This window comes from Lates calcarifer, linkage group LG14, assembly GCF_001640805.2.
Source record: "Lates calcarifer isolate ASB-BC8 linkage group LG14, TLL_Latcal_v3, whole genome shotgun sequence".
NCBI classification, from domain to species: domain Eukaryota; kingdom Metazoa; phylum Chordata; class Actinopteri; family Centropomidae; genus Lates; species Lates calcarifer.
The window spans coordinates 3,560,739-3,587,563 of NC_066846.1; the positions used below are offsets into that span (position 1 = coordinate 3,560,739).

Sequence of the window (26,825 nt, forward strand, 5' to 3'; positions counted from 1 at the left end):
ATCCTGCCACTTGTGCCCTCACACTTTGTCCAGGAGATCAGCAGGGCAAAATGGCCGTGATCACATAAACAGAAGCTTCCTCTCTCTTCATCTTCGCATCTCTTTTGTTCCCGTCCCCTCTCAGCCTGTCATTTTCCCTCGCACTCTCTAAATACGACTCATGGGAGATGAAAAGGTGCCAAGGAAATTTCTTAAGTAGTGTAAAAACAGTCAGGATTGTGGACTATTTTCATTGACTGTGTCAGTGCACCATAAATGAGAGGTGTGATGTTTGTGGGGTGTTGCATAATTATCAGCAGTCATCCATCATGGGTCGCTGCGTTCTCTCTGTAAACAACCTTGATTAATGCAATCGGATCAATGGCACACAAGCCGTCAGCCAGTGGCTGCTGGTTGTTGCCATCAGTCTCTATTCAGGCTGTGTGGCTGTTGCTGCAGCAGCGAATACTAGAGCACAGTTGTATAATTATCGTGTCTAAACCCCAATCAAAACAACTTGAGAGAGTGAAGCTGAGCAGCAGTCTGTAGCAGGCAACGCTGACAACATTTCTATCATGACAATCAGGAAATCAAAGAGAAATGTTTGTTTCCTCTGACTGTGCAGAAGTGGCACAGAGATCCAGATGTCTCTCAGACCACTGATGAAAATGTGAACACTTACGAGTCTGAGGAGCTTAAAAATAGAAGCCTCTGACAAACTGAATAAGTTGCCAAACACAATGAATTCTCTCATTCCTGTTTGTCTCAGGCACCAGGACTCTGAACCCCAACATGGACCAAAAATGCTAATGCACAGCTATGAGGCATGTTTCTTTTCTATTCTGCATGAAACCAGGGTATTGTGTGGTCCATCATCCCCATGTGTCATTCAGAATCATCCCTAACTGCTGCTGACCACACAGCAATCCCAGCCAGCCTGACATGGTTGTTACGCTAACGAGCATGCCAAAGTCTGACGCAGGCCAGAGGGGCTTGAAGCAGGCCAAAGAGGAACAATGACTGCTAGCCAAAGCAGGGGCTTGAACAACACCACTCCAACATGATAGGGCCACAGGCAGTCCCCAGCAAGTTTGCTGCTGGTGGTGCAACAGTAGACGACAACATGACCAGCCATGAGTCACACAGTCACACATGAAACCCACTGCAGCCGTTTGTCAGGGTCACTCGAGCATATGTAGTTCTAGAGTGTTTGTGGGGGTCAGGAGTAACTGCAGGGTGTGTCAGCAAGTCAAAGAGTCAAACTTTGCTGGGAGGGACTGTATGTGGTGATGTGTCTGAACTAACCAGACAGTTTATACCCCAATCCACTCAGTCACACTGGAACCCACTCTGAGCTGTTGAGAAATACCATTTATGTACATTAAGACATCACTGTAGTATAGGAAGGCCTCCAATCAGCCTTCGTGGAACAAAATGAGTCTAACACTGAGCAGAGAAAATCTTATATCAGAACAATGCTGTGCCCTAAATATGCCTCTTTGCCTTTTTTTCATCACAACACTGACTCAACTGAACAGGGGAACCTGAGCTACTATGTTGGTTGAGTTCCATAACAATAGATCCCCCTTTTACTACAGCATCGTATTCTGTTTTACGATGTTTGACAGAACCTGCCATCTTCAAGTAAGGGATATGGCAGTGAATGCCAGTTCAGGCTCTGTAATTCAAATTCCCGAGACAAGAACGTAATTATGAGCAGCTAACACTGAGGTCACGAGTTTCCACGAAGCCACACACATTCATGCATCCACACACACAGACTTGTAAGCACCCATGAGAAAAAAGAAAATATAACAGTGGACTGCATTCCAATTAAAACGGGTTCAAAAAAGATCCACACTCCCTAGTGTTTCATTCTTGGCTCAGCAGCCCCACTCTGAGGAAAGAGGGAGGACGCTGATGCTGTCCTGAGCATCGTCGAAAACAGGGAGTGAGGGGAAAAGAGACTGAGGAGGTGGGAGAGAGAGAGAGAAAGACAAAATGCAGAGATGAGGGTGGATACCAGATGACTGAAATGGATTTTTCATGCAGAGCAGCAGAGGAGGATAAAAAACACAACCACAGAGACTAAATGCTGACCAGGGGGAATTGTAATGCCTGGCTTCTGTGGTTACATATAGAAAAGTGAAGGATAGGAAAAAAACAAAAAAAATGTCCCCATAAAATCCCTCCTTAGCAAGACAGACAGATGCTGTAATCAAAGTGGGAATATGTGTAGTGAGTATAGGGCTTATTTATGTTCATGATTAGCATTTCACTACCAGGTGATGGACCTCAGGCAACCCCCTGTTGTGCACCCATCTGGGAAAGCACATTGTACGGTGAACACACTGTATTGTTCACACTCACACAGAAGTATGGACATACTGGTACAGGTGCATACAGCTTTGAATATATGTAAAGAGGATATACACTTAGTTCTGAAAACACATGGTATACCCTACAGGATCTTATGAATGGTGGCATTGCTATGGGAATCTGTATTGGGCCATCACCAGCGTTGGGTGAATTATGAAACTATTTCAATTTGAAAAAATATGTGAACTTTCAGTCTTGTCAGAATTAAATTGACACAAAACTCCTTAAAAGGTTAAACAGAAGCACGACGGAGCACTCTGCATGGCCGAAATGGACTTAATTTCAGTTACTGCACTAAAATTGCACAAAATTAAAGTAAAACAATGTTAAAACAAGGCAACCATATGGCATCGTGATGTGAAATGTGAACATGATTATCCAAAAGAAAAGCCTGAAGCCAGTAGTTGCAGAATGCTTCTCAAGTAATCACTAACCCACTGATCAAAGTTTTTCTGCTTTGCTTTCAAAGTTACCGAAAACTAAAAACTGACTCGGAACAAGCAATGACAGCTGCTTTACTGGAGTCTGCCAGTGGAGACAATTATCATAGATATTTTATCATAACTCTTGTTGGTGTGCTAATTATCCATGATGAATGACATGTATAGATTTAATATGTGGCATTAAAGGATGGAGCCTGATGTAACAGAGAGGCTTCAGCGCAGAGCAGGGAGGTGGTAGCTGTTTCTTAGGTGTACTGTGGGTACAGTAGGCTAGGAACAGAGACTACATGGCTTTCTTGCTTTCTACATTTGTGGGAGGTATGTCTTTGTGTGTGTGTGTGTGCGTGTGAGAGCTTGCTCTTCCGCTCAACCTTGCAGAGGAGAGTGGTACATGCTGCGCACAATAGATGCATCTCCCACACACAAACATTTTGCCCTGCTTTCCTGCCATGAAAACAGACCAGTGCTCCTAATTGGACCATTGGGGGTCTGAGTGTGTGTGAGTGTGCGTGTATAAGTGTGAGAGTGTGTGTGTGTGTGTGTGTTAAGGACAGATAACGAGAATGAAAGGAAGAGAATGGGGTCGGTTCTGAAAAAGGTACTGTTAAAATTTTAATTTGGGTCTTAGGTTATACCATTGGTGGTGGCGAGGGAACCTAATGGGAGGACAGTATGTGTGTGCGTGTGTGCGTGTGTGTTACAGACAGTGAGAGCCAAAAGATAAAGAGAGAGATGCAGCGTCAGCACGGCTGCTTTCCCGGCCCAGAAACTGGCACAGGGACACCACGGGATAGGTCAATGGCACACGTTTGTGTGTGAATATGTGTGTGGGGCAGGTGATCTTGAGGACAACATCTATGTGAATGTGTGTGTTTTGTTACACTTGTATTATAAATCTTTAGTAGTGAGTAGTATTAGGAAAACATCTTGAGCTTTGAGGACTTGTTCTTCAGATTTCCATATTTTTTTATGTCTGTTTGAGTGTGTGAATGTATGTGGTGTGTGAGTGTGTGTTGCAGTTTATGTGCCAACCCCATGCCCCCTCTCTCCTCTGCCATCTGTGCTCCTGGCATGGCTCCTTAGTGTCGCTAATGAAGAGGAACGCCCCCACACCACCCCACACACACTTCTCTCTCTCTCTCTCTCTCTCTCTCTCTCTCACTCTGTCGCCTCCTTGTCTGTCTCTCCAACAATCCTTTCCTCCTTCAACACGATCTCTTTACACTCAAATAACTCAAATACAACCTACAAAAACACACTTTTCACACACACACACACACACACACACACACACACAACACACACACCTGATTGGTCCCAGGTATCTTCCTGAACTGCATCTCCTCTGAATCTGCTTGACTTGCTATTGATTTTTTTTTAACAGAGTCTCACAGCATGTTGCCTCTTAAGTTCAGACGGTTGAATGCTGCCCTCTCACCCAAATGAACAAATCCTATAAATACTACACATCTCATTGCGGCACTGAAAAGGACCCCTGAAGTGTTCTGAAGCACACACTGATTACCTACCCCAACCCAAGATTACACATATTTCCACACATATTCACACGCATTCCTAGTGGTTTAGCGCGTTACTAAGTGCAATGTGTAGACCTGAATGTATTTCCTTCATCATAACTTCTATTTATGGAAGCTCAACTGTTATATTTTGAACACTGTTTGCCTCAAACAAATCTTAAAAGTAGTTGAATGTAATGACAAACATAAAAGAAAAGCCACGATTAGTAGGTATTTGAAAATGTGTTAACCTACAAAATTTGGCCTATGACATTCACCCTCGCAACCCCACCCCCAGAACCCACACACACAAACACAATCATAATCCCACAGCACCCCACCCACAATGCATACACCTCTATCCCATGATGTAATGAGAAATAAATAGGTGAGTATTCTACGACCTCCAGTTGGCGATTATCATGAGGAACACATCCACTGTTATACTGTTGTAATACTGTAAAACTGCATCCATAAAAAAAAACCTCAGCTACAATTTAAGAAAGGAATTAATACATGCCTGGTTTCTATTAAAATACCAGTCTTAAAGATGCTTTCATGAACATGGTGTGAATTTACATGATTAAGGCTTCAACCAGCCTTCAACTCTAGGTGAACTATTCTGTAGCTAGTAAGGTGGACAGCTTATCCATTTTTCATAAGTGTTTTTTTTTTCTCCTAGTCTCCACTGAAAACAAACACACCCTCACACTCCATCACACCCTTGTTTACACTCTGGACAGTTTTGAGGGCAGTAGTTCAGGAGATTTTTGGATGCCATGCCTCGCCAAACCCCAGGTCCAATGCCCTTTTCCTCGTGCTCGCCTCCAATGAGTTCTCCCCTCGCGCCAGCTTGGGCCTGGAGCAGATGGGTCGGTTCAGCATGGCATCACACCAGCCGACACAGTGGCATGTCAAACAGGCGGTCACAGGCCTGGGCATGCCAAGCGGCAGCCATACTGTACTGCCATATGGGAATAATGTGTGCTGAGATCACATTGGATAGGCAGACAGAGCAGGATGCATGTCCTGATTTCCCCACAAATCAGAATAAATAGATAAAAATGCCAGAGTATATATGCGTGAGTCTGAAAGTACACACACACACACGCCAAAGACTATTTACTAGACTGTAGCCAGAGCCTCAAACTTGCTTGCTGCAAGCACCGTTGCACACACTCAAATGTACACATGCACAAACACACACACACACACAATCCTCTCTAGTCAACTGAGTCCTAGCTGCAGACACGCACTATGGACTCACACTTCCCATCAGAGACACTCACAATCACACACGATCCACTCTATCCATCAGACAGCCATAAAGGACACAAACACTCACACATTCCTATACTACACTCATCGGTCCTGGCACTCGCTGTCATTCACACACTGACGCGCACACACTCACACGCCCTCCCCTCTGTCCTCTGCAGGCAGTGATGATGGCCTGTGTTTGGGAGGTTAATGGCTGTTTGCTCCTCACAACCTTCACACTTGATTACTCCAGTAGACTGGTGTCTGGACGGCGGGGCCACAACGCCGGGACACCAAAGCCCTCCCTGCCACCGCTCTCAAATGCTAATCACGTTCATTAGAAATGTTAATGTGAAATTGAGGACGCCGTGTGCAAAATGGTACGTGTCATACCGTCTATGAAATGCAAACAGGACTTTGAGCTATCTGTCGAAGCGTTCTTGTGTTATTTGTGAAATTTCCAAAACAAATCGGAGCAATGGAGTTGATTAATGACTGCATTTAAGAAGCAAAGACAGAACAAAAGTACATTTTGACAGAGCATGTTTCCAAAAATACTTACAAGTATGCAGGTCACATTTATTTATTCATTCAGTTTTAAGTAATTCAGTGTGGGCTGCATATGATTATCTGGTTTCCATTTGAAAGTGAGGTAACGTTATGCTCCATGGCTTACTTGGGAAATTACTATTAATTGAAGGAAATTACATACCCAACTGCAGAGTTGCAGTTTATGGCACAGGTGCTCCAGCTTTAAAGACAAAGTGAAATACCTGTCTAGTGGTGAAGTTGGTGGCACAACTATGCAAACAAATCTTTATGTATTTTATAGACTCTGGAGAATGGAGGCACAGGCTAAGGTGTTACAATAAAGTGGAAGTGACATTTACAGTTTAATAGAAATATTTCACTGATAGATTTTGAGAAAAATACCATAAACTTACTGCTAAGTAGTTGCAGAGCGTATGTTACCAATCACTATAACACAATAAATTAAACTTAAGATAAATGGAAATGAAGGTTGGATAAATCAAGAAGGTATAAGTGACTGACAAGAAACATTTTAAATATCATATTGATGTTATGAATGAAAGAGACTAAAAATGAAAATGAAAAGACTAAAAAGTATTTTATATGACTGTCACTTTATACCGTCCAGTATATTTTCTCAGTCCTTAAAGGAATAGAGCTTGAGATGATAAACTAAGTGAATATAGTATATAGAATACATTACCTGCTGATAGTGTTTCCCACCGGTATAATGTTTCCCTCTAACACACAAAGCAAACCAGCAGGCAATAAGGATTTATTTATTCCGGGACAGCCTCTTTAGATTGTTTATGTAAAAATCTTGTCTTTACATGCTGCACAGATAAAGGCGAGATAATGGAACCTCAGCTATTAAAGCTCTGGGTTATTGATGGTGAGTACAATAATGTTTTTCATGCAGCCCTGCTATGTATGTTTAGTATAATCTCCTGCCTGCTTTATAACACGTTCAATTCACACTGAGTTGTAATCTCCTCTGCAGAAGGATGATTTGTTAATTTAATAATTTGTTACAAAATCCACTTCAGAAGCGATGAGCTGTCAGTGAGCCAGTCAGCAGATGTAGGAGAGATGTCAGGTAACATCACAGCCAGACTCACTCACTAAATGCAATTTAAGACGGAAGCATAATGGATCTTATTGCTGAGCTGAAACTTTACCAATACAAATTAACATTATGTATAAATATGATAAAACTTCATGTCAAATTAATATATGGCTGGTTTGTGGGGAAAAGGTGTCTGCATAAATCACATGACAGATCGCATTTTTGTGTAAAATGAATGTATGAATCACACTTTTCTTATGAAAATAAATGTTCTTGGATACAAGGTTTGCGACCTATTCCACATTCAGTGGAGTCTTGTGGATCCTAAGGGACAGGGTATAACTTTGTTACCTCACCATACTCATACTGCATTTTCCATACTTGCCACGCTTCCATTTCATTTAATCGGTTCAGTTTAAACTGGTGTCTATGTTGACATTTTTTTCTAACACAGTTAGTTCTGCAGGGTTGAAAAAGAAGTCAGCTGACAAGGTGAACCCTCTCTGGAGGAGACTTCTTGACATGCTGTATGCTTTAATGATCCAGTCTGTTGAGAATAATACAAGGTTTCCAGCATCCTTAGCGTATAAATCTTTAGTTTGTTTAGAGGAATTTGACAGGCTTAGTTCTAAAGTTGAACAGTGTGCTTGTTAAACAGAAATGAGGGACAGGCCTTTAGAAATTAAATATAATGCATTATACATTACTCAGTGTTTGGCCCTTTATGTGAAATATGAATCACACACAAGGTCTGTGGGTGATTTTGACTTACTTGCTTTCTTTTGATTGTCTTGTAAGGTCTGGTTTTCCTTTGATTAGCGTACCGCATTTCTCTTCAAAGCCACAGTATGTTTTTAATTAACTTAATAACAGCCACAGGCACATGATTTGAATTAGGTCTTGGTTCAGAATATCTGTGAATTCTATAAAAGTGTATAAGATAAGTCACTGTGTGCACAGACGGACATATAATTTCTCATTTGAGAATCAATAATTTTAATAAGCACTTTTGTTCTGCATTTGTGTCTAATATTGAGTAAACATGAAAACATATTTAAAGTGATGCAAATGTACCTAAGAATAAAACAATTTATGTGTGACAGTCTTCAGTGTATGATGATGCAATGCACAACACAACTGGGCTATTGTTCACTGGTTTTCCACTACTTTCACTGATATTACAGTTTTTTTTTTTACTGATGGAAAGAAGTCCTAATAGATTTGCTTAATTCAATGGAAAAAAGAAATATATATATTTATATAACTGCTCCCCACAACCCAGAAAGCTGTTTCTTAAATGTGTGGTTACAATTGAATTTAAAGAGCTGGGACTATGTAAATAATGCTTTATATGGAGACTCAGGGGTGTTATTTCATCTTTCATGACCACTAACTTCATTAACTGCCTTCATTGACTTTCAGATTTGGAGGTGCTTTTTAAAAATGAGCCCAGCAACAGCTAACCTGGAAAGCCTGTTTCGGCCACGACACAGACTGATACTATATACATTTTATGAGTGTGTTTGGACACAGCTTTTTATCTCTTTTTTTCTCATTCTGAAGATATGATTGCAGTATCATTTACCAAATGGTTATTGTATATACATACCATATGTAGGGATGGAAGTAGAAATGACTTTTCTACTGCTGGGGAATGTAGTTTATGAGAAAGCTGAGGGTTCTTCAATGGAGGCAAGTGACCCATATGGATTTTATTTTTCCATAAAAGCAAAGGCTGATAACAGCAATAGTTTATATAAGGCTGCAGAAGTTAATATGTTTCAATGGCAAGAGACAGGATTTACTTCGCTCTTCAGAGTTATCAGGATAAGACCTCCTTTGACGATAATGCCATTTGGCTCCTATCTTAAGATATCATATTTTCTACCTCATAGGAGTCCAGGCCTATCACTGCAGATCTAATGAAAAGCTGGATGTGTGTGTATGTGTGTGTGTGGGAGCGTGCCTGCACGTGTGCCTTGTAAATGGCAGCCGTCTGCTCACAGCAAAAACGCTGTGATGAAAATGAAAGATATGAGCAGATAATGCTGATAAAAACGCAAGGAGACATCTACATCAAGACCCTTCTCCATCTATCACTCTTTCCCCTCGTCCCACTCCTCATGTCATTGTTGTTCCTGACTATGTTTCATGTTCTGTCTTTCCCCCATGTACCTTTTTCACAACTGTAACCTACATTTCTCCACCTTTAATCCATCAGGTCCTGTCCCCTGTGAAGTAGCTCTCTTTGTTCTGCTGTATGTGTTGTACCTCTGAGGAGAGAGGTGTTTCTTGGAGTGGAATGGAGTAGTTGTGGGGCTGTATAGTGTGGGTGCATGGGAGAGATTGAGGAGTGGCGGTAAGTGGGGGGTCTGGCAGTCAGTTGAGGACACCGTCACATGCTGACACAACAGCAAAACAGCCCCCCTGCGGCCACGTCCAAAACATCTCTAGCATGGTGCTGCATCACAAACAGGGACAAAAAAGATCGGGGGGGTGGCTCAGAGTGTGTAGGAGTATGAATCCGTGTGTGGGTGTGTGTGGCTATGATGACAAGGGAGGGGTCGATGAAAGGAGAGGAATAAGAAGAAAGGAGGGGAGCGGCAAACAGATTGTGACCCCCAGCCATGATTATCTACGCCTGCCGTTCTGACCCCCTGTGCCAATTACAGAGATAAGGCAGCCTGTGCCTTCGTGTGTGTGTGTGTGTGTGTGTGAGCGTGCACAAGAGTGTGTCTTCTTCCCTTTCTCTGAAACAAAATGTGTGTGTGAAGCTTGCTCGCACACAGACATTTGTATTCACTGCCTGCTATCAGGGGCCACACACTCTCTCTTTCCCACTGTTCTCGCCCCTGTGTGGGAGGGGTGCACTGGTGCTTTAGCATCCGTGACAAGATAACCGCTGCTGATAGCTTCTAGAATTGCAGATGGCCACTGCAGGAAGACATATTTGAGTCGGGTAGATGTTGAGAGGACAGCAGATTGATTCTGAGAAGCGGGAAATGAATCATACATTTTACCCTTCCTCTCAAGAATTTTAGAGCTCCCTTTGGAGCTTCAAACACAGGCAACACCCTTCTTCCCTTTCGTTCTGCCATCTGCACCTTCCCTCCTTGCTTTCCTTTTTTATGCTCCCCTGCAATCGCCCACATCTTATCAGTTCCCGTCGTCCTCACGTTTCTTTCTTCCTCCCCCTCCTCACATGTCTCAGCCTCGCATTCTAGAAAAAGGTCTCGGGGGGAAACTGATTTATGATTTGAACCGCATATCCCAGCATGCTGTGGCAGGAGGGTTCGGTCCCATGGGATAGCCATCAGTCCAGCAAGGCAGTATGGGCTTCGACAGCTCCAGGCTGCTGCCGGTTCTCTCATTAGAGTCTGTGTAATGAGTCCACATCTAACCTGTCGCCGGTGCCACGCAGCGCTGAGAAGGAGGCAGACTGATCATGGACTGAGGCTATGCCAGTGAGGCAGCCACATCCCAATTCAACACAAAAGTCCCATTCTCTATGCACTCGTTGAGAGCTGATCAATTTCGACAACTTTGTTTTGTGTGTTAACAAAATTCAGTAAAAAGATGGAGATCGCAGCCCATGTGGTTAGGGAAAATCTTTTTTCTATTGATAATGGAGTAAAAGGATCTTTTGCTTGAGCACTTAAGCAGAATACCAAACTTGGCAAGTTTTACTTTATTTGTTTAAATAGTGACTGCATGCTCCCCTGGTGCCACGTCTTTATCAAGCTTTCAGGCTTATATGCTAATTTACTAAAACAGAGACAGAGCAAGTTTGTGCTACCTTCTATTGAAGTGCTAAATTTCCATGAAACACCAGGTTGTTAGCCCTCTGACACTACAGAAGTTCAAACAAATGTTTAAGCTTTCACGAAAAGCTTAGAATCCGTAGCACTAAATCACCTTCTAGGGTTAGGGTTACACTTAGTAGAACTTTAAGATGAATCATATAATCTCCCCTTTCTCTGAATACTGTACAGTCCAGACACACATAACACATAAGAGAGTGTTAATATAATGCTTAATAGCTGCAGTCACATTTTTCTGTCATGGATTGCAGTGCGTATTGCAGAATAATACTCCGGAATACAGAAGAACTAGAACATGAAGGAGACAGCTGCAATGGATTTTAGAAAACCATTCACCACATGTCAATATTTTCTCTTTATCTGGGTTACATCTATCTCATTCTGCTAGTTATGACACAGTTTTACCTGTGGTTGTGTTCAAAGTCATAATGTTCTCACAACTGAATAAAGCAACCACAGACGCAGACAAACTTGATTTAGCTCAATATTACATGAAGATATCCACGAAACCGTGAGAAAAATAAACCAGAATCAGAGTGAAATGTTCAAGTCTGAAAACTCATTGGCCACTACACAAATAACAACTGTATTGTTCAAAATTGTCAAAATCAGAAACACGCTGTTGAGTTCCCTAAAGGCACGGAGCTAGGCAAGCAGGCCACCCCCCTGTCCAACATGCTCCACAAGCTGTTCAGGGCGGATGAGGTCTTCTTTAACATGCTGGCTGTCAGTACTTGACCCCAGGAGAAAAAACAGAGAACGTACCTTTTTTTTCCTCTACCTTTTCCAAGTTAAAGAATTCAAATTGCCCAGAGTACAAGCTGACAGTGGAACATTGGTGAGGACAATTCTTGCTAGACAAAAAAGGCAGGAAGGCAATCTCCTCATCCGGCTAGATCTAGTGAGCAGATTGCCTCAGGTCTCTTAAGTTCAACAGAGAGCAGAGACAGGAAGGAGAGGGTAGGAAGTAAACAGAAAAAGAAAAACTACATGGCACAGTGTCATCCCAGTTAGATTGTCTTCATTCACTCTGTATTACTCATATCTACTCCCTGATTCTGTGTTCTTTCCTTCTCTCATTCTCTTCCCACTCATTCATCTGTCAGTGGTCGTCAGCATCTCTCTCTACTCACCACCCCCCTGCTCTGCTTCGTCAGTTTAGGTTTCTTTACCATCCCAACCCCTCTATGCTTAAACTTCAATAGCAAAGAAAGGGTCTTTGACAGTGAGACAGTCATTGAAATTTCTAGGCTGGTGAACATTGAATCGGAATACAGCATCGCTTTTAAAACAGCGAAATAAATGATATAACACTAGGCTTTGTGAAGTCAGAGGTGTTCATACAACCATGGTCCATCACCTTCCCAGCATGTCCTTCAGCTGGAGTATTGGCCTTTCTTTTGTGAGTACTTGGCAATAACAGCTCTTTGGCTCATTTGTGCAATTAGGTGCAACGGAGGAATGTGTTGGCTGATTGTCTCTCTTCTGAGTCGCTTTTAACAGCAACAAAAACGAAAATGGAATCCAAAAAGGGTTTCAATATTTCTTCACCAAGGCCTTATACTTTGTTGTCAGAGTCAAAGTAATACGGCATCTACCAATTACATATTATGGTATTTGTACTTGAAATTTGCTACTTGCCAAAGCCATTAGGCCTGGCTCTGTGACATTCTGACAGATGCTGTCCTCAGCTGACACAAATATCCACCATTACATAAACACTATGCATAGAGACGAAGCTTGAGGTCACAGTTCATTGTACTGTAAACATTAGCACACATATATGTAGATATACAATTTACCAACCATGGGTGTTCCCACACAAACACACTCTTGCACATTCCATTTCAGCCGTAGTTATCAAAATGTTCTGATTACATATTCCTTTGAAGTTCATATAGGCTTCAAAGCACTTCTTTATTAGGTCATTGCTGTTTAACATTTTAAGAGGCATTTGGTTCATTTCCATTAAAACATGCAAAGAGCAAAAAAATGATAAAATGTGTGGAAATTAAATGAAGTTGCATCCATGGAGCAGCTATTTATGTGTTTTTTTTCTTCCTGTTTTTTACAGAAGATTTGTGTGTGACAGCACACTACTCCTAGGGAACTGCCAGGAGAGTTGCACATATCCAGTGTGTGTACTCACTATTTATTTTCTCACTGGTGCTTAGTAGCACAGTAGTATCACACAGACAATTGTTAATTATATTTAAATTTGCTAACTGCTGGGAAATGTGCAATTAATTGCTGTTGTCCGTCGTTGAACGAGATGATTGCTTTTAACATAAATCTATTTATATCAAATGGCGTACCCGTCTCTAAGGGTGCACAGATCCAAGGCATTATGTTAATAACACACTCCTCTTATTGGCTCATTGCATCACATTTGGCCTGAAGTTTTGGAGGATAAAATGAACATTAAATAAAACGGGCTATCCTCCATTGGAGCATTAAATTGCCTTTAAAATCAAATCCCAATCCAAGCATCTCCAAAATAAATTTTATACAGTCTAACTCTGATACATGCTTAAACTTCACAAACTGTAGGATGTTATGTGTGCTGAGGGCAGCTTCTAGGGCCTACTGCAAATCCATCTTTGACATCTATTTGAGCGAGATAGGATGTGATGACTCATGATTTAAGCAAGTGATTGGAATCTCATTCTAATTCAATATTTGTGATTCACTGAGAAAGTAAGAGAGCCATCTGCTTGGAGACAAGTTAGGGAGAGCTGGAGCGGCAGATAAGAAGCTTATTCACTACAAATTAGACTGAACAAACCGTCCATTCAAATTTAAAATGACCATAAAACCTGCCTTCTCTGAACACATGTACAGTAATGGTTACAGGGCTACATGAACTCCTAGGAGACGTATGACACCTGTCAACCTCGGTCGAAGCAGCCAAGACTAAGCAGGGTGACAGCTTTGGTTACAGAGATATGCTATGAGTGTGTGCGTGGGTAAAATCTTGTATTCATTTCTCTGCCCACAATAGGTGTCAAGTGATGCATGCATCTGTGAATGCATGTGTGCGTCCAGGTGCATCTGTGACATAACTGTGACAGTGCTGGAAAGAAATTTACTCATCTCTTGACACCATTAGTCATTAGTGTGCTATCCTTATTGGTCTATGATATTGTTAAATAAAAAGTAAAAATATGGACCTGAATTCGCTTAGCTGGAAAATTACTCAGTTACAGAATAGGGAGTAGGTCATTGGAAAAAATATACTGAGGTATTTAGTTACTACTAAGTGAAAATCAATAGGATTTTGTGCATGCTTCCAAATGGATTGATTTCCCTATCTTGGTTTGCCTCTTGCAATTAATTTGATACCACAGGTTTTGCTTTTTACCCCACATGAGCAAGGTTAGCTGCACTTGCTAGCCCACATAGTTTATTCATTTACAAAACGTCCTGCTGCCACAGTGTTTTCATCCTCTAGCACCCACAAAGTGATGTTTCACTCTATCAGAGGTGGCAAGAAGTCCTTGTTTGGAAGCAACACACAAAAATTTTGGTAGTCAGTTTGAGGAGCAGCAGCTGCCATGGCTCAAAAGATCCCCAAAAAAACTACCTTAATTGCAATAAAATAACATCACAACAGTTTATGTATATATTTTAAAAAGTAACTCAAAACCCCAGAAAATCTTGTTTTACTTTTTGCAATGATGTAAGTGTACTCCAGGACACTGTGACATCTCTTTTGAATATGGTTACACATACAACAAAACACACCTATCAGTGATGTTGGATGTGGCTTTGTGTTTAGTCTAAAACAAGGTTTTAGTGTGTATTCAGACTGAAAGTTTTAAGTCTGTTTCACCTCTGACCACACCCACACCCAGAAACAGGCTACCAGGCACCTGTAGCCACACTCAGCAGTGATGTTGCAGTGATGAGTGTGCGTCAGTATACTGTGACAAGTTGAGAAATTAAACCACTGGAGGTCAGCTAGAATAAGATTTTCAGAGGGTGTGAAATTACTCTCTAGTGGTGTAGTGGTTCTCTGGTGTGAACATTTCAACAGCACTGAAGCATATTTTCGTGTGATTCAGTCATTCTGGCAGGCAGAGCTTATTAAAAATAGAAAGAGCATAGTAGTACAGGTTACTAGCATTATGCTGTACTAATCAAACCTGGAAAGGCTTAGCTTTAGTTTCACAGTGTGTCTTACTGTGTGTTCACAGAGAGAAGTCAACGAAATTTCTAATCTTGCACACAAGTCAAGAATTTGATCTGAATGTTATCCTCTCCACTGTCTGACGATTGCTTGGGGATTTTAATGCTCATCAAAGTTGGTTGGTTTGATTTTAAATTCAGTTTGAAAGAAAATCAAGTCCGTGAATGAATATCAAAACAAATTAGCTGAACAGTCAGACACAAACTGGCCAATCACTAACATCAATGACAGATTAGATCAATTTCTACTCATATTATGCTGTATAAAATATTAAACCTAACATGCAAGTGGGCTTAAGCCAAGTTACCAAAAGACTAAGTGGAACAAAGGCTGTAGGTGGTTCTTTTGCCAAATCACTCTTATCACTCACCTTGCATTAGCTTTAGGCCCTGTCCTGATTCTCTGATTCATTCTCATAAAGATGGACTCTGGTTGTATACTAACACAGAATAAACTGGAAAACAAAAGCTAAGAGTACTTTTCTAAATATGCAGATATATCCCCACACTATATCTGCTATACTGATACCTCCACTAAAAAATAGTCTGTGAAGCTCAGACACAGCTCAGACATAGACAACCAAATGTCGTCATATAACATATGAGATATGGATAGTGAAAAAGTACTTGGCATATACTTCAGGAAAGATCTCCTGATAAAAACACAGATTAAAACATTATGTGTTTTTTCCTAGTAAAACACCATATTTTTCTGATGCAAATGTTTGAATTTGATCTTAACTGACAGGATACGTTTGTCACACAGTTAAGTGGTGAGGTGATCCTAATTTAGTAAGTAACAATTTGCTGGTTTATGATAAGATATGATATATTTTACATTTACAAGTGCTGTCCACCTTGTTTAAATGTACAGAGCTCTGAGACTACATCGATTTCCATTTTAAAACCTCCTCTGAAAAATCTGTTTCAAAAGGTGGTGGTAATGTGTTCAGGAACAAAATAATGTGAAAACAAATGCAGTGGAGATTAAGACTGCATGCAAGCAGATGTTAATAATATTGGTTCCAAACTCCACTGCTCATAATAAAAGGATGGTTTAGAAAGTACAGTTTGTGGGCCTATTACAACTTGCTACCCTCTAGTCTTCTTGGCCTAGTACCATGTACCTAATAAGTTCTTGTGCAGCCCAGTAACAACAGGATTTAGATTCATACTGGATAAGCTGGCCGCTCACAATTTACATCCAATACCTAGTCCTGTGCCTTTAATGTAATGAGGCAGAAAGTAAGGGTATGGAGGCCAGGGTGGTCGATAGACATGAAGAGCATCAGACTTTGATACAGGAGACCATCACAGACTTGCAGTCAATCTTCACTTCTTTATTAACCATAACCACAATCTTTCCCTAACTTTACCTGGGCATTTTAGTTGCCATGAGTAGAGAAACTAAAATAATCAGGTCAAATAGGTTCTTTCAGTCTTCAGTAACATGTTAGTTATTGGTCAATACACAAGTGATGCACTGCTTGGCTATATAACATCTTGTTGTATCTCTAACTGTCTAACTGTCTGCTCCACTCATCTAGAGTGATTCCTATGCCAATGATTCCTATATGTTGTATTTTTAAATGTTGTTTTTAGAGATACTTGTTTGCATGCTGAACTGTAATCAGTTACTGTCCATGTCTTCTATATAGACATGATCACACTGCATGTCTTAGTCTGCTAAAGAGTGAGTACTTGCAGGTGGATAGGCCAAAGGGTATGACATTAGCAGATGGAATGCTCTAGCCCCACATGCTGGCCATATGTCATGCCAAATCTCATCTCATCTAGTGCTACGAGAAGGTGTTGTTGGCTGCTGAAAGGCCACCTTCCAAACAGATATCATCAGCCTGACACCCTGACCTGACAGCAGCTGAGGGCTACAGCTCTGCTCCATATCATATCTAGTCGCATTAAGGTGGGAGAGCAGGGTCACAGTATACTGCAATAAAAACACAAGGCTGATCCTTCACTTCCTAAGCCCTGCAATGCACTCCAAAGCACAGATATAAAAAGGTCAATAGATGACAAACTGTAGTTTTAGCAGTAGTAACACAGCACTCAGAGAAAAAGTAAAGGAGAATCAGTACTGTATGCTAATGGTATTTGAGCACTAAATAGCACACTGATGACTCAGTAGAACTTGCTGGGACTCCATTAGTGTCCCAAAATGCAACAAAAGTGTTTGCCCCCCCCTTCTTTCGATTCTTTTGAAGTCTTACTGTTCCCATTGTTCTTTTGGTTTGTACTTGCAAATTCTTTACACAAGTTGTGATGCAGTGATGTGATGGCGAAGTTCTGGAAGGATCACTGTTTGTGCTGAAGTGGAGCGACAGAGGATCTAACACAGTAATGGGGGGATGACATTCCATCGAATACATGAGATTTTTGCAAAGATGCTGCTTTAATGTAGGACAGAAAATCCAGCTATTCGACTGTGGATATATTATATCGAGACATGCCTTTCTGCTCCAGAAAAATTACTCTGGAGATGCTACAACAATAGCAACCTTTTATTCATGTTAACTACTTCTGGTTGGAACTAGCAGCTCAAGAAATTATATTTTAGTATGTGTGTATGAGTGTATATATATAGATATATATAAACACCCACACATGTAACATTAATAGTGCTGCTTACCCTGCCCCTGCTGAGATTTTCTGTTGGCTACTGCTACTAAAGTAAATATAAGCAAGAAAACCTATCTGCATGGCCCAGCCAGTCGAGAGACTTCAGAACCCTGATTTTCTTACTCGAATTCAAGGCTTTAGTTACTGTAGGGCTCTGGAGAGGGAATCGACGGGGAGATGTCATGGCATTGAATAAATTGTTGTCTGTAGCTCTGCCTGGTTTGCTCCCTCTCTTTTTTCCCAGTCTCTCTGCCTCTCCTTTATACACTCACACACTCATATTTTAGAATCTTTCATACAGTGTTGTGTGTGACTGAGTGGCCATGAAGCAGGCCACTGCTGTACAGGGGTGCTCAGTCAACCAAGAAATATAAAGGTTAAATAAAATATTCCTCGCAAAAATGCTGAAACCCAGTGTTTCATGTCCATGACAGATTACTGCTGGAGCAGCACCAATGAATAGCCACATAAATATTTAAACACAACAGCTGAATTAAAATAAACAAAACAATGACTAAAATGGTTTTCAATTTTAGTGGAAGCATGTAGAATCTGTGAATAAATGCAAGACCTAATGACCATCCTCTGACATGCAAAATATTTCTCACTCACAGTGCAATATACAAATCTGTAGTGCCCTCAACCACCATATAGGATAATTCATAATAATGAAGAATTCAAGTCAGGTCTAACTAGCCTATCAGAGAAATAGTTTAGAGCCGTGTGGTGGCATAAAAGACAAAACAGCTTGAGCTTCCATCTCCTCCCTACTGCAGAGAGATCACACAATATTCTCAGTGCTTGTCCGCCATCTAGTGGTCAATCTGGGGTATAGACATCCTCTAAGCATTATTTGAATGTGTGCCATGCCAGTGGCTCTGCACATAATAAGTGGTGTAATTTGTCATACACTGAGGCCACTTCCATGCCTGGTGGAGGCTTTTGAAGTTTTTGGATTGCACTCCATAAAGTCTGACATAAACAGCGCTGAAGCACATTTTAAGTGCTCAGAAGTGAAACATATACAGTAGAGGCGCGGAACTTGAACAAGGGAGGTTCAGATACAAGCACGTTTGTATGACTCCGCAGACCCCACTTCCACTGACTACGCTGACCTCCTAACAACCATCACCACAACACAATAAGGCACAATAAAACATTTTGCAGATTTCTGCCTTAATGCCAAACTCTGATCCTTATCCAAACTTGAGCCTTCTGACTGCAAACTCATGGTAAGTACCAAGTATGCAATAAATATTTGGCAAAATTCTCTAAACATTCTTTTCTATATTCCATTCTATTCTTTCCTGATGGTAGAAAAGCAAATGAAAAAACACTACTAATTACTCCTCAGCTGCTGTTTAAGGTTGAATCAATTCCCCACCTTTCTACATACATCACAAAAAGATATCAGTAAAATTGAACATACACACAGACACACAAGCATTGTGGCAAACATGAGGTTTTCTCAGTTTTTGTCACCACGACTGGCAGCACTTACCTGTGGGCTAGTTGCTCAATTGTCAGTGGCCATGATAGAAAAAAACAGTTTGCTATCATTCTGTCAGCATGGGGCAGGAAAACATTAGCTTTCTCCGAAAAACAAGTACACACCAGGTGCTGCCATCTCTCAGTGGATAAGCAATTAGCTTTCTGGGGACCAAAACTACAGTTTGTCCCACACAGAAAACAAGCAACACCTGTGTGTGCAGCCGAGTGGAGCTGAGGCTCAGCACCGCATAATAGAAAATAGGAACATCCAACAGGGGAGTGTCAAGTTGCCCTTTTCTGAATGTGTTTTTGAAGACAGATGACAGGAAAATGAATAGAATGGGTAATAATCAGGGGAGAGCCAATGAAATAATTTCATAGCTGAGTGTGGTAGGCAAGCGAGGAGGATTGCAGGATGAAAAATCCTGATAATTATGCAAGTGAAACATTAATTAAATCTGTGACGGAAAAGGGGAAATTAAAGTGACAGAACTTATGGAAGGAAGAAAATATTGTATTGCATAAAAAGATGGAGAGAGACACACAAATGAGGGGGGATGAAAAGTAGAGAAAAAGCTGTGCAATGGGAAAGAAAATTAACCAAGGCTTACTGAAAGGTAAGAAATATGGAAGGGCAGAGATGTGGATAATTAGAGAGGTGTCACTCATCATGAGGTCAGGAGAGAGCAGAAAAGGGCAACTGCACAGAATCAAGATGAGATAGACAGATACATTTTAGTCAGAAAAATGGATAGAACCACTTACTGAGGCTACAGTCTATCCTGATACAATCTGGCGGGAGAGAGAGCGAAATGGTGAGTTCAAATTAAATAAAAGGACAAAAAAAGAGACAGAGAGAAAGAGAAAGAAAGAAAGAAAGAGGAGAAAGGATAAAGAGAAAAAAAGACATTTTACATCCTTCAAGGTACATTCTGCAGACAACCAAGCATTACTCTGGGGCCACCATCCGGGGACAGGCTCTGAGTCAGGATCACCCTTTTCCTCCATCATCCACCCCTCCCTCCACCTGATAACCCCATAGCACAGCAGAAGGCAAGATTTACACCAGGGGATCTACAGAGTAGGACAACATGATGCTATGTCAACATCATGATGACACTTGTATCATACCTATACACTAATAATGTAACAATAATGCAAAATGCTTGTTAGTTATACAAATATGTAATAGAAACTTAACAAGTGATTTCAGAGACAGTACCACAATGCAAATTGTGTGTTTGGAATTATAAGGCTCTATCTGGATGGAGTTTAATTCTGAAATACCGAGCATCAAATATTTAACATACCATCTGGCAAAACCCTCATGTACTTTTCATCTATTTCAATATTATATAACCAAAGTTTGTTTTCTTCCCCCTTTGTAAATCATGATAATCACTATATACAGCATGCAATTGTTTAAATATCATAAATATATGATTAATTTCAAGTCAGATAGAGCCTAATAATTTCAACCTCACAAAATCTTTTGACTAGCATTATATGACCTAAATAATTCCAGATTCTTGGTTTCTTTTCTAGGATTGTAGCTACACTGTGAAGCCATTTTGTTCACGGTGTGTAAAAATACTCTTTATCCTACATCTTCTGTGCCGTCACTAGAGCAGATGCAGATGTCTTGCACCTTTAACTTTATCCCCCTTTCATGGCAATTTGAGAAGCATTTGCCTTCTGCAGCACTTTGGCCATGAGAAACCCAACAGTGTAAATGACAAGAAAGGGTGATCTGCACATCCCAGCCACCTCTCGCCTAGGTGCACACAAACCACAAGAAATAAGACCCCACTGTGTACTATTTGCTACAAGTGGTGCAACAGAAATCCTGTGAAAAGTGTTATCATTTTACAAGCTGTGTTGTCAGAATAGTGTTGGTTAAAAGACTTTGTCCTTCAACTGGAAGTCTCGAGCAGAGCACCAAACATTCGCTCTGGTTAAGTGTCCTAAAGCAAGAAACTGAATCTTGCTTTGTAGCTCTCCCTGACATTTGACCCCCTCATCTGGATGAAGGTTAGTAAACAGCAACTTCCTTTACAAGGATCATTGAAGTATCAAATTGTTATTCTCCATGGAATTACATATCTTAAAATGAATTCATCACTACTTTGCCCCATCTAGTGGCTGCAAACTACATGTGCATGTGGCAGTGTGTGGCTGGGTTGTGGTCTCGAGCTGTCAACCGCTACAGAATAGTGGACGCAAACAGCCAGGGACCGGCGTCACTCTGTAGAGATGTGGGAGTAATACAAATACAGATCCATTAAAATGTATTTATGGGCCACATATGTCAGTTGTTGGTGGAAAAATACATAAGTAATCCTGAGCTGTGGCAGCTGTCATCTGACAGTGTTAGAGTAGCAGACTTAGCTTCAGTTGACACACTGTACATTGAACCGGTTATTATCATTACCTGTCACTAATAAATATCATTAGGGATAAATCTGCCCAATTAAATCCTTTCTTCATGATTAATTAGCAGGATTTTAATTATCTTAACAAGAACTAAAGCCATAACAGATACAGAGGAATCCCTGCTGATTGTGGGATACATTTCACTTACGTTAATTAATTTCCCTACAAAAGAACTATGAAATCCTGAGCACAGTAGTAGTATCATCTAACGGTGTGACATTTTATGAGGTCTCATTTAAGCACAATTAAAAATAGAGAAATGGGACCTTTATAAAAAATCCATCTGGGGATGTTGGTATTATGGATTAGCCGCAAGTGTGTGGTTGAGGGACTGTAAACAGATCAAACTGTGGCCCTGTGTACAGGAAGTACAAATGTGTGTGCGACTTCAGACAACTCCAACTGTGAGCCGGTCTCTCTGACTGTTTGATCCGAGGGCCGCAGACATACAGGCCATTGAAGGGATGAAAAGTTCCATCTTCCAAGTCTTGGCCAGGTGGAATGTTTATGAGTGACAGAAAAAAGAAAGAGAGAGAGGAGGAGATAGAAGAGGAAGAGAGAGAGAGAGAGAGAGAGAGAAATAGAAAAAGAGGAAATGCCACCTTTGTTTATCCCACCGCCCGCTCCCTGTCTCTATGGTGGCTTAAACTCCCATATTCCAGAGGTGCACCTCTGTCATGCTCCTCCTGGTTCACTGCTGACAGTCTGTTCCTTCAAAGGATCAGAACAGACTTAAAGTATCCAGAGCTGGAAGGTCATACCCATCTTCCCCAGAGCGCTTATATTCATTGCAATGAAATTTTAATAAGTCAAAAGGTCTGCCTTCATGCAGCCAGTTATTAGAAGGAATGCATTTGCTCTCTCTATGAAACTATCCATCTTACAGACCTTACCCTACAATTTCGCTGACCTTCTCTGCACTGCGATTGCCTTTCAGACCTCTTTACATCCACCTCTTTCAACTCATCTGTAATTACTAATGATGAGGATTCCTATCTTCTCTTAGCACCGCCACTGTGCAGAAGTGGAGCTAACCAGCCCTCAGTGAACTCCACAAAAAAAAGTTAATAGAGCAAAACCATGAGGAGGAGCAAGACAGGAGCAAGGCCACCTTGAATCTTCTAGAGACAGGGTTAGCTGGTTACGGCTTAGGATCGGGCCAGGGACACTGTTTCAGATGGAGCTTTTTAACGGGAGGAGGTGCTATGGGGCTTCGCAGGGAACAAAAAGAAGACAATGAATGAAGAGCGGAATGGAGAGGGACAAGGGGTCGAAGAATATGGAACAGAAATGACTGCAGGTGTCCCTCAATATGCAAAATAACTGCTCTGAGGATGCCATTACATGTTTAACTTCCTGCAGCAAGCACTTTATCAATTTGGGGAGGACAAGTTTCTGTATTTGTACCTCAGTTTTCTCAAATAACAGCACTGTTGGCATTCCTCATAACTTACAATGCTGCCAACTGTACCCATTACATGAAACAAAGAGTTCTCTATCATACAAAACAAATCTGATGTAACTGAGGGACAAATCTAGAAACTTCTTCCCACCTAACTATCTGGCAATGGAATAAAAATAATGGGGTTAAACTCAAAATACCAAACCATCCCTTTAAGTTCAGCAGTGTATGCTAAAAGACAGAGTGAAGATGAGGAGACAGGGGATGCTAAGGGAAAGGTTAGCAGGGGACATGTACGATGAATCACGGTGGCCTACCGAGGTTCACGGTGAGCTTGACTCGGCCTCCGTCCAACTCCAGTCGCAGGGTGTCCGCTGACTCCTTGGAGGTGGTGGCCATGAGCAGGCCGTACGCCCGCTGAGACATGAAGCGCAGCGCCAAGTCCTCGGCCTCTGTGTGCATGGTGACCGGCATGATGATCTTCAGGTACATGCTGCCGTCATAACTCAGCACAGTCGCCTCTGGATAGGGGGTGAGGGAGAAGACAGGAGTGTGACAAAGTGGGTCACTCATAACACAGGGGAAAATGCTTACAGAGGTGTAGAGACTCAGATGAACCTGGACATAGGCATCGATATAACAGCCCAATATCGACAACAAAGTGAAAGCATTTAATTACAAACAACATTTAGACTGCATAGATTTTCAAATTTGTCTCATTATATCAACCAAAAAGAGTGCTGCTATATGCCTTAGACTTTCCTTTTTCTGTCTTAGCCTTTTTAACCAATGTAAATATAAACAGAAATTATACAAAACCCTTTGTTGGTCAAAATAAGTGTATTTGGACATTATGTCTACAACATGATGTCATGGAAACATTCAGTGAGAATGATGATCAAAGCCATGGGCATCTGAAAACTGAAAACCTATCATACTGATCAAAAGATAATTGCAATCATTGCTGCACTTTTCAGGGATGTAAGATGGTTTAAAAGTTGGATGACAGCATGTAGACTGCACCTCTAGGCCTTTGTCTCTTTTTGTGTTTTTGTAATTGCACCTTTGCGTTGTGTGCCATGTAATTTCCCCTAATAAATATAATTATGTCTTCACTTGTGTCAAGTGAAGTGTGCAGAATATGCTCAGGATTTCTTACATGGCCATTATATTTTCATCAGATGACACATCTACCACACAAAGCACAAAATGAAAACATTCATTATGAGAAGAAGAAAAGGAAACCACCGAGAAATGTCCATAAAAAAAATCCAAAATCAGACATCAAAAACAAAAAGTGCAGCCAGTTTCCGAGCCATCATTCACAATAGGTACAGCTGTGGTTACGCTCTTTAGAATCTGCTATGCCATAAATAGGAGTGACAGATTTACTATTACTTATTTTGTAGTGTAGGTCAATATGTGTCACCATAGGCTAACATGAGTTACTATCACGGAGGTTCTTCACACGTTTAGGTTTTAGAGTAGGCAAAAATATAATGCTAAAAGATGCAGAAAAATCCCTGCTGTGGGTAAAAGCAATAATATTTAAAAAGTGTACAATGAGGATTCACACACATTGGACCTACGCATTTCTGCTTAATTGAAAAACACCCCACTTATCAGAAAAAAATCCACATAATGCCAATGTATTCATTATTACCCTAACCCCTGCTCAAAACACCATCAATGCTTTTCATTTTATGTGGCTTGGAGGAATCTGGTAATATCCTCTGGGTTTTCTTTCCAGTCAATATCATTGATTGTCCTTATACTCTGTTAATCTATGCACTCAGTCTACTGACACAGAGGAATATGTGGCTAGTTATTAAAATAGTGTTCTATGCCACATCCCGCAGTAATAAATAACACCACTAGATGGCAGAAGAGCATCACTGAAACCACGTAGCTGTCATCTGAGCACCCAAAGACAAAACTGTTAAAATATCACCCTTCAAAATAAAGACATTTCATCCTCTACCTCCACTGTCCTGATTTGAATCCAATCTCTCCTTCCCTCATTACCCTCCTTGTCCCTCAAAATCCCATACTGTCATAGCTCACTCACCCCCACAGACGTGCAAAGACAAACTATGAAGTGAGGCGTCTGCAGCTAATTGGGATGAATCAGGCGTACGTGCTGCTATTTGACTAGCTCACCTTGCATCACTGTGGCGTATGCACCACCTGGGTTTGCGTGACTGGCACAGATGGCAGCAGTAGGCCTGGCTGCTCTGCCACATTGCTGCCAGCCTCTGAGCGCTTCAGCCTCGATTCCCCCCTCCCAGCCAGCAGTCCCTAATGCCACCCAGCCTCGGGTGGCATTTGGTTCACACACTGCTCCCTGTGGAGCTGTTGCTCCTACTATACAGCAGCTGTTTGGTTGTGTCAAATACAAGGCAGCACATTGTCAAATATGTCGAAATGCTCATTCTACACTTGTTTTCCTGCTCTGGTTTATTGGATGGAGTGTAAGACATTAATGATTTAGCAGCTTTTCATTGTTTCATGTTGGGCCCATCTGTGATTACCTGTGCACACTTATGAGAAATGATGTTTTGCTCCACTGTGTGTGCATCTTGTTTGGGCTATAGTGGCATTTTTATTCTGAACTGTGCATAACGCAGTTGTGTGCTATTGCAAACAAAGTCTTGATTCCTCCACCCCTACAGGCATCTGCTCTCCTCATGACCGCCCTCCTTACCTATCTCACAGTTGGTACCCAGGTATCCGGTGCCGGTGCAATCACAGATGTAGCGGTTCCAGCCCTCTTTGCACAGACCCCCGTTGCCACAGGGAGCACTGCTGCACCTCTTCTGCAGTTCACGGGTGCAGAAACTGCTGACACCCAGAGCACTCTGGATCTCAGCCAGACGTCGGACGTCGCGGCTCTTGCCGTCGATGAAGAGATCGCGGACACAGCCTACGTAGCCGTAGTTAAGCAACGCCGTCCAAACCTCGGGCGGCAGGATGAGGTCTGACTTAGACTCAGGCAGGCCGCCCAGGTACATATCACTGTCCAGGTCCAGGATTTCACTGCCCTCTGGGGAGCTGAAGGGCATGCTGCGGCTGTTGACTGAGATAGATCCTAAAAGACAGAAACACAAGCATTACATATTGGCAATGGATATATTGGTCTAACCATAGCTACATTAAATGCAAATGGGGTGAGGCTCATGTGTATGTTTGTCTGTGTCCTCCATGTATCTTGTATTTAGTAAGTGACTGAAAGAGTGATTTAATGACTCACAGAGACAGTGTAAGTGACTGAATATGTGTGTTCTATAGGTGGGTGAGTGGTTGGGAGGTCAAATGGATGAATGAGAGGGTCAGTAAGTGGATAATTCAGGGACATAGAACAGACAGACAAAAGACAGGGAGAAAAGATGGCAGTAAAGTGTGTGTGTGTGTGGTGTGTGTGTGTGTGTGTAATGTGTCTGTAATAGGCTAAATGGAGGAGAAGGGAAGCAGAATGCAGCAGGGAGTGGGTGAAACAAAAGGCCCTCTCTCCTTCTGTGATTAACGACTCCGTCTTAATTTTCTATTAAAAGCCAATTACAGCAGGAGCAGTAGTGAGATCACATGCGCGTGTGCACACACGTGTGCACACACACAGACACTCATTCACACCCTTCCTCATTATAAGATGCCATTAGGGGGAGATATAATGTCCAAGGT

The 26,825-nt window shown here is 41.5% G+C and overlaps 1 protein-coding gene across 1 annotated transcript in view; it reads right to left on the bottom strand.

The window, feature by feature from the left end:
• The window catches only part of nrxn2b (neurexin 2b), a 609,692-nt gene that overhangs the window by 308,088 nt on the left and 274,779 nt on the right, over window positions 1-26,825 (bottom strand). Inside the window, 3 exon segments of the mRNA XM_051075715.1 lie at window positions 20,078-20,104; window positions 23,465-23,668; window positions 25,852-26,235. Coding sequence (XP_050931672.1) covers window positions 20,078-20,104; window positions 23,465-23,668; window positions 25,852-26,235 — 615 coding nt within the window.